At 45.2% G+C, this 16,462-nt stretch overlaps 1 protein-coding gene and 1 long non-coding RNA gene across 5 annotated transcripts in view; one reads left to right on the forward strand and one right to left on the reverse strand.

Moving 5' to 3' along the window:
* The window catches only part of LOC109561123 (teneurin-2), a 765,441-nt gene that overhangs the window by 706,011 nt on the left and 42,968 nt on the right, over positions 1 to 16,462 (forward strand). For all 4 annotated transcript variants that reach the window (XM_070793964.1, XM_070793965.1, XM_070793967.1 and 1 more), the window contains 2 exons: positions 3,276 to 3,451; positions 4,901 to 5,136. In XM_070793964.1, coding sequence (XP_070650065.1) covers positions 3,276 to 3,451; positions 4,901 to 5,136 — 412 coding nt within the window. The remainder of the gene's footprint in view (positions 1 to 3,275; positions 3,452 to 4,900; positions 5,137 to 16,462) is intronic.
* LOC139184222 (uncharacterized) overlaps positions 8,186 to 16,462 on the reverse strand; it is a 65,300-nt gene continuing 57,023 nt past the window's right edge. Inside the window, exon 3 of the long non-coding RNA XR_011567788.1 lies at positions 8,186 to 8,868. This is a non-coding gene — a long non-coding RNA (uncharacterized lncRNA). The remainder of the gene's footprint in view (positions 8,869 to 16,462) is intronic.

Consider the following 16,462-nt stretch of genomic DNA (forward strand, 5'->3'; position numbering starts at 1 on the left):
CTCTGTCGATGGATATTGAGGCTGTCTCCATGTCTCGGTTGTTGTAAACAGTGCTGCTGGGAACACTGGGGTGCATGTTGTCCAGGTATATGCCCAGGAGTGGGATTGTAGATCATACGGCGACTCTCCTTTTAGTTTTTTGAGGAACTTCCATACTGCTTTCCATAGTGGCTGCACCAACTTATATTCCCACAACAGTGCGGGAGCTTTCCCTTTTCTCCGCATCCTCCCCAGTGTTTACTTGTGGACTTTTTGCTGGTGGTTCTTCTGACCCAAACTCCCATTGTAGGTTTTGATTTGTATGTCTCTAGCAATCAGCGAAGTTGAGCATCTGTTTATGTGCCTCTTGGCCATCTGTATGTCTTCTTGGAAGAGATGTCTTTTTAGGTCCTCTGCCCATTTTTTTGATTGAGTTGTTTGCTTTTTTGTGACTGAGTTGTGTGAGCTGTTTGTATATTTTGCTAATTAAGCCCTTCTTGGTCACATTGTTTGCAAATATTTCTCCCAGTCTGTAGGTCTGTTGTTTTGTTTATGGTTCCCTTTGCTGTGCAAAAACCTGTGAGTGTGATTAGGTCCCGTTTGTTTATTTTTTATTTCTATTGCCTTGGGAGACTGGAAATGATGTACCTTTTGACCCCCCTCATCTACCCCTCACTTCTAGCGACCACCAATCAGTTCTCTGTGTCTATAGGTTTGGTTTTTTGTGGGGTTTTGTTTTTGTTTTTGAGACCTACATGTAGGGGATTTGTCTCTCTGTCTGAATTATTTCACTTAACATCATGCCCTCAAAGTCCACGTGTGTTGTCACAAATGGCATGATTTCATTCTTTTTATGGCTGAATAATGTTCTGTTTATAGCATAGCTTTTTTTTTTGATTCATCTTGCAGATGGACCCCTTAATCCATATCTTGACTGTGGTACATAATGCTGCAGTGAATATGAGTGCATAAATATTTTCAAATTAGCGTGTTTGTGCTCCTCAGATTCCACCCAGAAGTGGAGCCGTTGGATCACAGGATAATTCTACTCTGTGAAAAATCCCCATACTGTTTTCTATAGTGATTGCACCAATTTACATTCTCAACAACCATGTAGGAGGTTCCCTTTCCTCCAGATCACCACCAACATGGTTTGTGTTGTTTTTTCATAAGAGCCATTCTAACTATTGTGAGGCAATATTTCAGTATGGTTTTGATTTGCAGTTCCCTAATGATTAACGATGCTGAGCATCTTCTCATGTACCTGATGGCCCATCTGTATATCCTCTCATTTGTTAGTCAAATTGTTCATGTTTTTGGCTATTGGGTTGTATAAATTCTTTCTATATTTGGATATTTTCTCTTGTCAGATTTGCAAATATTCTCTCTCACTCAGTACATTGCTGTATTTTGTGGATGGTTTGCCTTGCTGTGCAAAAGCTCTTTGGTTTGAAATAATCCCACTTGTTGGTTTGTGCTTTTATGACCTTTGCTTTTGTGTCAAGTGCAAAAAACAAAACAAAACACCACAACACTAATGTCATGGAGCTTAGCGCCTCTATTTACTTCTAGGACTTGTGGTTTCAGGTCTTATATTCAGGTTTTCATTCCATTTGAGTCAGTTTCGTGAGTGGCAGAGGACAGTGTTTCATTCCTTCTCAGGTGACTGTCCAGCTTTCCCAACACCACTCGCTGAAGAGACTGTTCTTCCCCCACTGTATGTTCTCAGCTCCTCTGTCATAAACTGGCCATGTATGTGTGGGTTTTGATTTGCAGTTCCCTAGTGATTTCTTGCCTGGAGAATCCCAGGGACGGGGGAGCCTGGTGGGCTGCCGTCTATGGGGTTGCAGAGAGTCGGACACGACTGAAGCGACTTAGCAGCAGCAGTGATTTCTCAAGATCACTTTGGCTATTTGGGGATCGTGGTTCTGTACAAATTTTAGGGTATTTGTTCTATTGCTATGAAGAATACTGTTAGAATTTTGACAGAGATTGCACTGAGACAGTAACTTGCTTTGGACAGCATGGATAATTTATCAATATTATTTATTCCAATCCATAAGCATATACTATCTTTTATTTGTATATTCTTTGATTTCTTACATCAGTGTCATAACTTTCAATGTACAGGTTTTTTACCTCCTTGGTTAAATATATTCCTAGGTATTTTTTTCTTCTTTGGTATAACTATAAATGGTTTTTAAAATTTTCTTTCTGGTACTTAGTTTATAGAAGCACAATGGATTTTATATATTTGTATCCTTCAACTTTACTGAACTTATTTCTGACAGTTTTTTGGGGTGAAGTTTTTAGGGTTTTATATACATATATAGAATATGTTATTTACAAATAATACCTTTTTTCCTTGGGCTAATTGCTCTGGATAAGACTTCCAATATTATGTTGAATAAAGTGGCATTCTTTGTCTTGTTCCTGATCTTAGAGTAAAAATGGTCAGATTTTACCACTGTGTCTGAGGTTAGCTATGGTCTGTCTTTTCATCTTGAGACATGTTCCCTCTATGTCCACTGCGTTGAGGGTTTTCTTGTCAATTTTGTCAATGTTTTTCTGCATCTATTGAGACGATAATATGGTATTTCACATGGAATGATTTGCTGATGTGAACCATCTTTGCAGTCCCTAGAATAACTCCCACTTGATCATGGTGTCTGAGCCTCTTACTGTACTGTTGAATTATTTGATTTGCTAATATTTTGTTGAGGATGCTTGCATTTATGTTTAGAGACACTGAATTGTAATTTTGTTTTCTGGCAGTGTCCATGTATATGGCTTTGGTATCAGGGTAATGCCAGCGTTATAAAATGACTTTGGTGTTATTCCTTCCTGTTTATTTTTTGGAAGAGTTTGAAAAGGACTGGTATTAATTCTTCTTTGCATATTCAGTAGAACTGACCAGGAAGCCAGCCAGGTGATCCTGGACTTCTGTTTGGTGGGAGGCTTTGATTCATGAGTCAGTCTCCTTCCTCCTCATTGGTCTATTCAGATTTTCTTGTTCATTCATTAGTCCTGTACTTTGTGGAGCCCAAATTAAAGAGCATAAAGGAGCTGTTCTCACTAACTTGGGAAAGCATAATTAGTATGCTGTTAGGTAAATGGGTGGGTAGTAGAAAGCATCACCATTTCCCAGGGCAGGTGGGCGTGCTGCACCACCCGGCCACCCCTCCTTCCCCCTCTCTCCTTTTCTAGCTCCATGAGTCTATCCATTGTGGGGTTCTGAGTTTTGAGGAAGTCTTCAGCCCCAGGAACTGCTTCTCATCAGTGTATCTCTTCTCCAGCTATGACCACGAGGGCCGCCTCACCAACGTGACACGCCCCACGGGGGTGGTGACCAGCCTACACCGGGAAATGGAGAAGTCCATCACTATCGACATTGAGAACTCCAACCGTGATGACGATGTCACCGTCATTACCAACCTGTCTTCGGTGGAGGCCTCCTACACAGTGGTACAAGGTAAGTCCCTCACTCATCACCATCCTACCCACACCCTCACCCTTGACGCAGCCAAGGCCAGAGGCAGGTGTGAGTTACCAAGCCTGGGAGGACTTCCTAGCACCCCTCAGCTTGCAGTTTTAGCCCATAGCAAACTAACTCTATAAGACATCCACGTTATAGAAAAGGATTGAATCAGATGCAGGAGAATGTCCTTTTCCATTCCCACCTCTCTGTCACCAGCACTCCCTACTCACCCAACAAACACAGCTACCTCCTCAAAGGTGGTTTTAGTCTCATTCTGTCTACTAAACATTTGTGTGATGAGTCCGTTGTCCTCAAGTCACAGAGCCCTTTAGCAGTCTCTTGCCCAGACCGTAAAGGTCTCTGACCAGCTTGTAGTTTCTCTTGCTGTTCAACATGACGCACACTCCAGGACAAGCACGGGGCCTGGCAAGAAAAGGAATTGTGCAGATTAATTTTTCTTTTAATTAAGATAGACTGTCGGTGGGCTAGCCCGTTGTCAGAAGATAAAAGTGTCCCATGGCAGATAAATGGTGACATTTCTGGACTATTATCCCATGACAGAGCCTGTTTCTATGACTCTATTTCTTCTCTGCCAGATGATTAATGATGTAGATTTTTGTCTTTCTGCGTGATGGCTGCAGTCGCAGGAGTGACAGGTCCCCACTTGCTTGCTACCCCCAAAAGTTAGCATCTCGGAGGCCAGCCCAGCTGGACTCTGCCCAAATAATCAGGAAGCAACTTATCCATAAGAAGAGTCTCAGAGTCACATTTCCTACCTGGAACTTTTTGATAAGGGAAAAGGTCAGAAGTCTGATGGACGAGTGTAGATTCCATTTGGGCAGATAAACACACATTATCAGCACCCACTGGCTCAGTCTCTCTCTTGCTATTTGAGGCTCCTCAGATTTGTCTCGTGTGGAGGTGGCATCATGGTAGAGTCAGCAGCAAGGAGATGAGGGGCAGGAAGGCTGCTGCTTCTTGAAGAATCTTAGACTTGATTTGCAGTGGATCTGACCCATGGTAAACCATCAGCCTCAGGTTAGATGGTAGGGGAAAGGAAACAAAATTAAATCTGTTTTCATTTATTTTTTTCCATTTCAGCTAAAATATATATGTTAAAGATCAGGGATTTGATTGACATGAATTGTGTAGGCAAGATACATCTTTAAATGTACTACTATTAATAGTCTTCAGTGAGTAGAAGAAAAATATCACAGCATAATTATTTCTAGAATGCCACATATTAATAATGTTTTTCTTTCCACGGATCAGTAGCATCTCTGCTACTCACCTTAACATTGCACGTGTGCTAATTGAAGGCAGCCTTAGACTGACAGCTGCAAAGTACCATGGAAACCTACAAAAATAGGGGTTCCGTTCTCTCATGACTAGCAGCATGGATAATTTATTTCCCTCTCCCTGCCCCCACTTCCATTTCTCCAGATCAAGTGCGGAACAGCTACCAGCTCTGCAACAACGGGACCCTGCGGGTGATGTACGCCAATGGGATGGGCGTGAGCTTCCACAGTGAGCCCCACGTGCTTGCGGGCACCATCACCCCCACCATCGGGCGCTGCAATATCTCCCTGCCCATGGAGAATGGCCTCAACTCCATTGAGTGGCGCCTAAGAAAGGAACAGATTAAAGGCAAAGTTACCATCTTTGGCAGGAAGCTCCGGGTAAGTCGTCCCACCCAACTTGTCCCCACAAAGTGGCAGGGTACACCCCCTTTCCTCAGGAGCTGAGGCCCTCTCCCAAGCCTCCATGGCTCCTTTCTTCCCTGGAAGAAACACGTGAGTCGCATCCCTCGGGGACTTAGGTCTCAGGGAGAATGTTCTGCATTTTCTAGGATGGGAAAGGTGGGGATTTACCTTCAGCTGAAAGTAGAGATTCCCTTTGGTGTTCTTTTCACACTTGCCATTTTCTCTGTCACCTTTCACTGTTTGGCCAACTTAACAAATGAGCTGGTGCCTATGCCCTACTGTGTGCTTTGCTAAATAAGTTTTATAACACACTCTCTAGGCGCAAGGAGTTGACAGTCTGGTAGAACAGATGAACTCAGGATAATCCAGTGGGTTGAGCGAGAAGCTGGAGGAGCATCCAGGGCTTGGTGGGATCACCGAGGAGGAGCTCTTATCCACCCTGCAGGCATCAGGGAAGGCTTCCTAAGAGGAAGTAACAAGCAAGCTGCAGCAAGAAGTTTTAACCAACTCTAGCTTCCGCAGACTAGGTAACTCACCACAAGTTACAGCTTTTAAAACCAATATATAACATTCATGGAGGACTTTTATGATGCAAACACGACATTAAATGCTTTGCTTATATTATCTTACTTTCCAATGGAGGTAGGTATTCTTTCCATTTTTCAGATGAGAAAACATGGGCTCTGGGGAGCTAAGTAACCAATTCCAGGGTACAATGGTTTGAAAATGCCAAGGACAGAACTCAGCCCCAGTTCTCTCTTTCTGTCTCACGTGCTAGGATTCTTAGCCAATAGGCTTCACAACTCCTGATTCCATCAACAGTCATCCAGATAGCCTGGGTCCTGCTCTGGTCATTTACATGGCGTGAAGAGGGACGGGTTCTTACCTTCATGCTCACTGGGAACATCTTTGGGATCTCAGTCTTTGTCAAATTCAACACCTATGTATTGAACACCTAACGAGGAGCCAGGCACTGTGGACACACTGGAGCTATACCGCACAAGATCCCTGCCCTCTTACAGCTTACAGCCAGCAGGTGAGGCAGCAGACAGTAAACCAACTAACAGATAAAACATCATTGTAGATCGAGATACTCACAAGGAAGATGGTACACAATGTGATGCTGCAGGGCTTCACAAATGCTTTGGAATTCCTGAGCTCAGAAGGCTCACCCACAAAAAAACCTGGGTCATAACTGCTACTGTGTTATTGGCTTGAAATCCAGCCAGCCCAGGTGACTCCCTGCAGAACAGGCCACTCCGTGTTAAGATTCTACCTTTGTTTACTTGGAGTTTAATTCTCCACATTAGGTTATCAGCAGTCGCCCATGTTTCTCTTCCTCTGCTGGTATCTGTAGAGTTGCAAGCTGCAGTATCTTCCTAAAGACAAAAATGAAATGAGATTAGTAACTAAATCCTTAATGACTGGATTTCAGGGCTGTATAATTGATTTTTGATACACTGCACTGTAGAAGTTGATTAGGAGTAGTAATCATGCCTTTTCTCTGATAAGTCAGTGATGCATTTTGACTGAGTTTTTGAAATAAAGATAAATGCAGCCCTCAAATAAAATGGCCATAATCCCAACTCTGAATATTAAAAGTCTCGTAATAATGGTACTCGTGGTAATTAGCAGAAGTTAGGCACGCAAGTCTTATAACTGAATTTCTGCCAGGGTTAGATTTGCTGGCATCATGTTTATGCAAATCGAAACACAGCTTTATCTATCAACACCTCAACATTTAATTGTCTGGTGTTAGTTCCTGTAACAATAATCACATATCCATTTAGCTCTCTTAAATGAAAATCACTATGAGATTATAACAGGTTGAGTGGACTGAAAATGTAATTTGAAAATGAGGGAGAAAGCCTGGAATTTATTTGCATCTCATTTATTTTAATTCAATTCATAAATTGTTTAGTGAATGAAATAAAAGCAACTCCTGGAAATTGCTGGGGAGCCGTTGGGAGAAGGTAGAGGAGGAAGGTGGAGTGGCAAGTGCGAGTCACGTGATGTTGTGAGCTGTCAACGAGGCCAGGATGTCAAGAAGGGGGAACGCCACTGTATCAGTCGGGGGAGGATGAGCTATGATCGGTTAACAAATGGGCACAGATAAGCCCTGAAAGTGGGGGCTTAATGAACATGGCTAGATGTGGCAGGCATCACTGCCATTCCCCCTGGTGAGAACACAGTGGGGTGACTTCAACTTAACTGCAAGGAAGCCTAGGAAATGGTGTCTTTATACAAGCCTAAGAAGAAAATGAAAGGAGATTTGGTGACCACATAGCAGGGTCCCTGCCCTCCAGCTCAGGGCTGAGAGATGCTTCACAGAAGAGTTGGAATCACTTCTACAGAGCAGGAGGAATTAGCCAGGCAAAGATTATCAGCAAGGGGTGATCAAAGCGTCGCTTGTGAAAAGGCAAAGAGGTTTCTGCCCCCACCCCCCCTCAAAAAAAGGAATGGCATTTCAGAAAACTCACTCAGTGTGGCTGGAGAGAAAGGTCTGTGTTATACTGTGAGACAGGGTGAGTTGGTCAGGGTTAGGATGGGAAGGGAATGAAGGGCATATTTTGCTAGGGTGGGGGTGCTGCTGCTCCAGGGTTTGGTTGGCAGAGTGACGTGTTGGGATTTGTCGTGTTAGAAAGACCTCTCAGGCTTCCTTGGGTACAGAGGAAGATAAATCAGATGGGGGCAGGATAGGAGGAGGGGGTAATTCGAACAAGAAACAAAATCCCTAGCAGAGAAGACAGAGGGAGACCTGAGCGCTACTTAGCACACACAGTTAATGGGATTTGGCAGCTAGCAGGGTGGCTACATCAGGCTCACCTTTAAGGGGCCGTTTGCGTGATCAGGTAGACTGGGAAGCCAAGGAGTCCTCCAGACTTTAAGGACTAGCCTGCCAGGCTCTGTTGTGGGACAGAGGCTGGGACCTGAACCCTGAGACAGAGATGTGCGATTCCGGCAGCCCCAGCCCTGCCTCTTGGAGAGGGAAGAAACTGAATGAACTGTCACGTGCTACCACCAAACCAGCACCATTCCATCGTTGCTCCCCACCCCCGTGGATCTGTTTGCATTGACGCAAACAGCCTGACCTTTCCCAGGGGCTGGCCCACTCCTGAGAGTCTGGCCAGTTGAGCAGTGAGGGCCAAAGGCTCTGAGCATCCCTGGAGTTCAGAACCCCCAGAATGGTCCCCAGTGAAAGTCTAACCCACCTAGGTACCTGCTTCTTCCAGCTTTCCAGCCAAGGGCATCTCTCAGGGGAGGGATGCACCAGCAGCCCTTACCTAAAGGTTGAAGTTAAAATGGTGGCTGGATGGACCATGGCCATTCCCTTCCACCAAAAGCTTTATGGCTTTTTTCCTTGGGCCAAATCTCGAGCAGTTGTCGCTGCCTAGACTCACAGTGGAGAAGACTTTTCCTTCTGCCTCCCAAGGATTGCTCCAGGAATCTCTTTTGAAAACTTCCTCCTGCCTCCAGCCCTCACCACCCATCACTCTTCCCTGTTTCCTCTGACCTTCTCACAAAGCTATTACATCAGGGTACCTTGTAAGCTCTGTGGGCATGAGGACCATCTCACGGCTATATCCCTGATGACATGTGATGGGCATGTAGGCAGTGGGTGATGAAGATATGATGACCACGCCCCCTTAAAAGGCTCCTCCGTGGAATGTGCATAGTCCATAAATGCGTCTGTCAGGAATCTTTCCACTGCAAGAAACAGGACGTGTACTCAAATGAGCTGTTAAAAAGGGCATGCATTGTGCGTGGCCTTGCTTCTCCCCACCAGTGACTTCACCAGCTCAAACGATATCATCACGTTGACATCTTTCTCCCGGACCCCTTCCATCTCTTATCAGTGTTTCCCTTGATACTTAGGCTCATTTACCCCTACCTTCAACTGGTGATCTCTTCACACTGGGGAGGTCAGGCAGGCTTGGCTAAAGATGACTCCAGGCTGCTATTAGCTCAGCTAAGTGACCCAGAGGGACGAGAAAGGGATCTGTTACAGAATTAAAAGCCAAAATCCCTTTGAAGCCCTCTGAAGGGCCTGCCACAGCTGGAATGGCAGTCACAGCCCTGGGCCAGTCCCACTGCTCCGGGAGGGGGCGGGGGGGGTCTGTACACGGCTGGGTCACGTGTACCACATGACGGATGGCTCAGGAAAAACTTCTAGATGGGGAAACCTCAAAGAAAGGGGGCGCTGCGCCCAAAGAAGGAAGACATGGTTACATCACACTCACACACCCCCTGTCTAGTCTTCCTCGTCCATCCTTCCAAAGCCTAATCATAAAACACACTTCTGGTCCCGAGGACTTGTTCATGCTTTAATGCCTCTCCCCTCCAGCAAGACTTCTTTCTATACTTTTGGAAGAGAGAACTGAAACCAACTCCTCCTGTTACGATTTAAAACTTCTGCTCTTTGCTAAGACAGGCTTACTGCATGATTCTCTCTGATAAGGAAGGCATATAACCACCCTCTAGGATATCTCCTCCTGATTATGATTTACACAGAGATTGCAAAAGCACGACACAGCTACATGTGTAGGTAGCAGAACAAAAGGAAAATTGCTGCCAAGATAATCTTCCATCATGATATTGGTATTAGTGTTATTAGTATTCCCAGAAGGAGTGGGAGTTAGTAATTTTGTTTTGGTTTCTGTATAATTAGTGTGACATTGCAATTACACGTTGGCTTGTGTTACTTTTACTTTTGTGGCAAATGACAGTGACACGGGAACAAGGTGGGAGGCAGATGTGCATGTGTGCCTGTGAACACACACACGTGAACTCAGTTGCGCATGGGTCCCACTCTGGTAGGTCTGCTCACCTACAGTGTCATCACAAAAGCCTGAGCTTTATCCGCCCTTCCTGCCCCAGTGCATTCACTTTGCACCAACCCATGTTTTCTCCCCCACCCCCCCCCCCGCCAAGCACCTATTATGTTCCTGGCACTGTATTAGGCACTAAGGATATATTAGTGAACAGACAAGACACTCAGTTCTGAGCAGAGCTTGTACAGACAGAACTTGCTACAAACATTACATTAGCTTAAATAATATATAATTAGAAGGATAAGCCTCTGCAAATATATTCAATAATATATCCCCAAACAAGCATTACTTTTGGATTACTTGCTATTTTGATTGCTGTGATAGAAAAGTAAAAATACCCTCATGGAGCTTATACTGTAGCAAGGGGAAAACAGACAGTAATCAAATTAACTACAAATAATGTAAAGAAATGGTGATGGATGCTGTGAGAGAACATGGTTGAGATAACAGGGCATATCTGATTGAGGTTAAGGCCACACAAAGAAAATGGCATTTGGGGTAAGAAATGAATGAAGAGTAGGAATTTTCCAGTAATGGAATGGGAAGAAAGCCTTCTGGGTTAAGCTACCAGCACATCCAAAGGCCCTGAGGCAGAAAAGACTGTTGCTTGTTATCTGAGCAGAAGATGAGGCAGAAGGGCTAGAGCAAATTAGCTGGGGGTGGTGAGGTCAAGGGATTGGGACCTTATTGTGCTGGTAAGGATCTTGGAAGGGCTTCCCAGGTGACTCAGTGGTAAGGAATCCACCTGCCAAGCAGGAGACGCGGGTTTGATCCTAGAGTCGGAAAGGTCCCCTGGAGGAGGAAATGGCAACCCGCTTCAGTATTCTTGACTGGGAAGTCCCATGGACAGAGGAGCCTGGTGGACTACAGTCTATGGGCGTCACAAAAGAGTTGGACATGACTTAGTGACTATAGAAATATAGAAGTCCCCACCAGACGTACCCATTGTTGAATGCAAAGGAGCATTCATCCATAGGCTGCACCGTCTTCCTTTCTTCTTAGAGGCTAAAGAGACGTACAGCATACTTGACATCCAGAAGTTCAGGTTGAAGGATGACAAGTACAAGCCCCATTCAGGTCATCTAGGCTGAACCTCCACATCAGACACCTCTCCTCTCTGCCACATGCCTCCCCAGGGACCACCTGCCTCCACCAGGATACCCGAAGCATCAGGAGTGAAGTTCTCTGACACCTGCGCGGGGCCCCTGCTAACCACCCAAGCTCTCACTTCCTGACCACCCCATCTGGAATATTCTCCCTAACCCACCTCCTGCCCTCACCTGTTGAACTCTCATACTTTGGGACCCCGACCCCACCGCCGAGGCAGCACTTTCTCTGGGCTGCTGTCCTTGTCGGCTCAGTTCTGAGTCTGTGTCCCTTCTCCATTCCATATACGCTCACAACCACACAAGTGTTCCACTGTCGGTTTGTGTGTCTTTATCCTCCTCTGACCTGTAAGTTCACAAGGGCAGGGGCCCTAACTGTTCTGCTCTATTTTAAGTATTGATCACATCAACAAGCATACATAGTAGGTGCTCAGGAAATGCTCAATGAATGGATGTGATTTTAAATTGACATCCTGAAAATCCACCCCCTCCCATCTGTGTTCATTCCGGGACTCCAGGGTTCCTCCCAGAATGACTATCACTGTTTAGAATGAAGACAGCCTTTCAGATATTTGGAGGTCACAAGTGTCCTGCTCACATTTTCTTGTCTCAGTTTTTCACATTAGAGCCTTAGATCTAACATGCTTATACCCAATCTAATTCAGTCCCCTTACTCACAAATGCTTGTCGAGCACCAAGCACTTTCCAAAAAAGAGAGACCCTGAGAAACTTAAGCTAAAGCCTCTACCCACCAGAAGTTCACAGGCCATGACAGGTAAGGAAACCACGGCATGACCAGGGAAGGGTCTACTTTATAATGACAAAAACGATCCGTATCAACAATGCAGCTCAGATCCGGGTCTCTTCCACCTTTCCACCTCACCGCCATCCAAAATAGCACATCATCACCAAATCATGTTTGCTTGGGGAATACATTATTTAACGTGTTTGCAGAGGCTTAACCTTCTAATTATGCATTATTTAAGCTAATATTAAATTGATAGCAAGTTGTTCTGTCTGCTCCAGCCCTGATCCCAACATAGCACAGAGTCATGTTGTATGGGAGCTGGGGAGGGCTGCTTTTTAAATCCTAGAGGACTGACCCAGAAAGGAAATGAAGATGTCATCCAGGCCAGGCTTCTCCTCTGGGTGGGTGAACAGCTCAACTCTCCAAGCGGGGAGTTCTGCTTTTCAACGCTGCCAGACAAGGAGACTCTCTCCCCCTCCTCCCTCACGAATCTTTTCAGGGTTTCCCAGACTTAAAGCAGAAGAGGCAAGGGTTCTGCTCTAAGTCTAACTGAGGTCTCTCCTCCTGTGCTTCAGTGCCACTTCCGGGAGGGGACCCAGCTCAGTGTTAATTTCTTCTTTGCAGTTTCTCGATTCACCGGCTCCCCACGCTGCCCCTCAAGCTAAGTTAGAGTCATCCGTTATGGGCCCAGCAGGGCCATTTTGACGACAGCGTTTCCTTTTCTCGGGGTTTTTTACGAGCCTCCTTGTGACAGGCGTGTGCTTGGTGAGATCAAAACATTCTGGAGGGAGATTCCACATGGGGAAACTACCTCCCAAAGTCTGCCCTCTGCAAAAATAAAAGCCACGCTAAGTAGCTGAGTTTTATTAACTGGGGAAGCCAGGCTGAGGAAAATGCCCGATAATTAAAAATAATGGCTTCCTTGGAAACACAAAATTGTATTAATTTAAAAATTGGTTTCTCAATCACTGAATACCTACCGAGCTGGCTGGGAAGGGAATTGTGCTGATTCTGGCAGTGAAAATAATTCAAAATAACTTTTATGTTCTCCAGGAAGCCTCAAGGTTAATTTAAATATTGTTAGATGGGTAATTTAATTCGGAATAAGAGAGCGGTGTGGCTAAGTGAAAACTCCCGCACACTCTGAAGATGAGGCGGGGCAGGTGCCCACGATGAGCTGAGCATGCTTGTCAGACTCCCCACGATTTCGACCCCTACAGCCCAGACACCTCCTCTTTAGCAAAGGGACCCTCACAATTCAAGATGTTTGATTAGATGATGTGGCTGGCCCAGACTCCTTGGCTCTGCTTCCAGTGAATTTATCACACTTAATTATTAGAAGGATTGGATATTTTTATAGAAATTACACATTTCCAAAGTTAATCTCAGCAGTATCACCAAGGTGGGAATGCAGGTCATTCCTGACTGCTCTGCCCTTACAAGCACAGCAGCTAACAAGGCACCACTGAGAGCATTCTACAACTCAGGGTGAGGCTGAGGCAACTCCCAACACACGCACCACAGAGGGAAAGACAGATACATCAGAAGGGTCAGGGGCGCAGCTGCCCACAGACCACATTGCCCCTCCCCCAGCTGGCACAGCTCCACTAGTGGAAAAAGCAAGCTCATGGGAGGCATTCAGGGCCCCCGCCCCCACCCCAGCAATGTGAGTTGCTTTGTCAGAGCCACTACACCTGTATCGTCCCACAGGCCTGCAAGGGAGTCTGCAGGGCTCAACCACTGGGAATCGGACTTGATGGGGGAAATGGGGAGGGGCCTGCAACAACCCACACTCACCAAGTGTGGTTGGTGACACCAAGTCCCTGCCTGCAGCACCCAGGTAGTAATCCCGTCTGGCAGCTTTGCTCAGCTGCAGAACCAAGTCTGACCAGGGAACTCACCTGGGTGCAAGTCAGGTCCTCAGATGAGGGGTGTTTTGCCAGCCCTGGAGCCCGATCTGCCCACCTCCCTCTCCAAGGCATGGAAGCCCAACAGTGCTCAAGCCAGGAGGCAGGCAGGCAGAGCGGATGGGCCCCAGAGCACAGTCTGTGTCAGGCATGGAGACTTGCCCTGCTATGCCAAGACAGGGATAGTTCATCCACAGTCCCATTGCTGCTAAGTGGAGCTCTCAGCTCCTGCAAACCAGAAAAACCTCTTCAGAAAACGTGGGAGGTGCCTGAAGCGGACCCCACACACACACACAGCATCCAGGCAGGGGAGCACATCATAGGCCTGCCAGCTGCTGAGTGTGGCTCCCACCCAGACTGGCCAGGGTCACTGCCAGGAACACATAGAGAATGGACTGCACAGCAATCTCAAGCAGAGAGATGGGAAGGCTGAGCTGATAGCCTGTAGAGCAGAGCCAGTGGCCCTATTTGAGCAGGGAGCTTGGGGCAAGAGTTGGTTTGGATCAAGACCACAAACGAATAGCCTTACCAACCTTGGAGCTAGTTCTTCCACTGTGCCCAAGCAGGGAAACTCATGTGTAGCCCTACCCAGTGCTGACTACAGGCTTCATCCCACCCAACCAAGGAAACTAACCAGAGCCCTGCTTATAGTGGCACTTGAACAGAAAGACTCCGTGGCTTTTCCCATCTGCAGAGCAAAACCAGTAGCCCCATCTGGACAGGGAATTCAGTATATACACTTCCCAAATTCAAATCCCACGACAAAAAGCCACGCAGCCCTTGGATTCCATTCTGCTGCCTGACTAGGACAAGGACGCTACCTACTGCTGAGTATAGTAACCTGGCCCAATGGTCTAAAAAGCCTGACCAGAGAACCTAGGCAACTGCAGAGCCTATACTATGCCCTCCCTTAGGCAGGAAACTGAGATAAGAGTCCTGTCCAACTGTTCGCAGTCAGCAGCACACCCTCTCACCCCTGGCCTCAGGCAGTTATCTTACTCAAAAACAGATCCTAATATCAAGCCCTGCCTGCTCAAAGACTTTATCAGTAGATACATCCAGAAACCAAAACTGAGCTAACTGGTGAAGAATTATCTCTACCAAAGCAAACCTATAAAGTCTAGAAGAGAGACCACTTACTTCGTTGCACAGATGCCACCATGGGCAATGAAAAACCAGAAAAATACGACACCACCAAAGGAAACTAAGAGAGCTTCAATAACTGACCCTATTTAAATGAAGATCTGTGAGCTGTCAGCCAAAGAATTCAGAATAGTCCTCTTAAAGAACTCTAGTGAACTGCAAGAGCACACAAATGAGGAAAACAACTATTGAACACAAGTTGAGCAAAAATAGAAACCATGAAAAAAACTAAAAAAAAATACAATAACCAAACTGAAGAAGTCAATAAAGCACTTCAAAAGCAGAATCAACACAGAAGAAAAATCAGCAACCTGGATGATAAGGCAGTTGAAATTATTCAGAGGAACAAAAACAAAACAGAAAAACAGTGATGAAAGGCTTTGCACTTATCCACCCCACCCTAGCTCCTGCACAAAGAATATTTGCATTACAGAAATTCCTGAAGACAAAGAGAAAAGAACAGAAAGTATATTGAAAGCAACAATGGCTGAAATTTTTATAAATCAAAAAAAAGGGAAATGGACATCCAGATCAATTAGGCTCAAAGGACCCCAAATAGCTTGAACCCAAATAGGGCTACACTGAGACACATTACAATTAAAATCTTCAAAAGTCGGTCCCCCACCATTCCCACCATGGTGTCAGAACCAGGGTCAGTGTGGAGAGCCCTTCATCCTGGGACATGGGGCGCGGCGGGAAAAGTGGCCGCCCCGTCACCTGTCACACACTGCATGTTCGTGAGGAACCTGGTGCTAAATCATTCGTAGACCTGCTTCTGGGTCGGGGTTTCACCCTTGCTGTAATCTACTGAAAGTCAGCCCGCCACACAAATTTGTAAAAGAAAAAGAAATTTTAAATTAAAAAAAAAAGAATTTTTTTTTCTTTTAAAAGAAGAAAAAAAAATGTCAAAAGTCTAAGATAAAGAAAGTTGAGAGCAGCAGGACAAAAAAAAAGACATCCCATACAAAAGAACCCCCATGAGACTATCAACAGGTTTCTCACCAGAAACTTCAGGCTAGGAGAAATGGGATGATATACTCAAAATCTTGAAAGGAAAAAACTTTAAACCAAAAACTCTATACCCAGCAAAACCGTCCTTCAGAAATGAAGGAAGGATAAAGACTCATGAACAAACAAAAGCAAGGTGTTCGTCCCCATTAGACCTGCCTTACAAAAGTGATAAAGGGAGTTCTTTGAGTAGAAATAAAAGGACACTCACCAGCATCGTAAAAATGAAGAAAGTAAAGCTCACTTGTAATGATAAAGGTATGGTCAAAGTTAGATTATGTAATATGGTAAGAGTGTAATGTAATTCACGTACAACTCTAGTTATAAGTTAAAAAGCTAACATAATAGAAATACTCATAACTAATCTGTTATTAGGTATGTAATCTTAAAAATATGTAAACCATAACACCAGAAACTAAAATGGGAAAAGTTAAAGTGTAAATTTGAGGAGTTACATTGAAGTTTTTATCAATTTAAAATAGAATATTATAATTTTAAGATATTTTATGTAAGCCTAGTGGTAACCACAATAGAAACACCTGTAGTAATTACACAAAG

Source organism: Bos indicus, chromosome 7 (assembly GCF_029378745.1).
Source record: "Bos indicus isolate NIAB-ARS_2022 breed Sahiwal x Tharparkar chromosome 7, NIAB-ARS_B.indTharparkar_mat_pri_1.0, whole genome shotgun sequence".
Taxonomy (NCBI): domain Eukaryota; kingdom Metazoa; phylum Chordata; class Mammalia; order Artiodactyla; family Bovidae; genus Bos; species Bos indicus.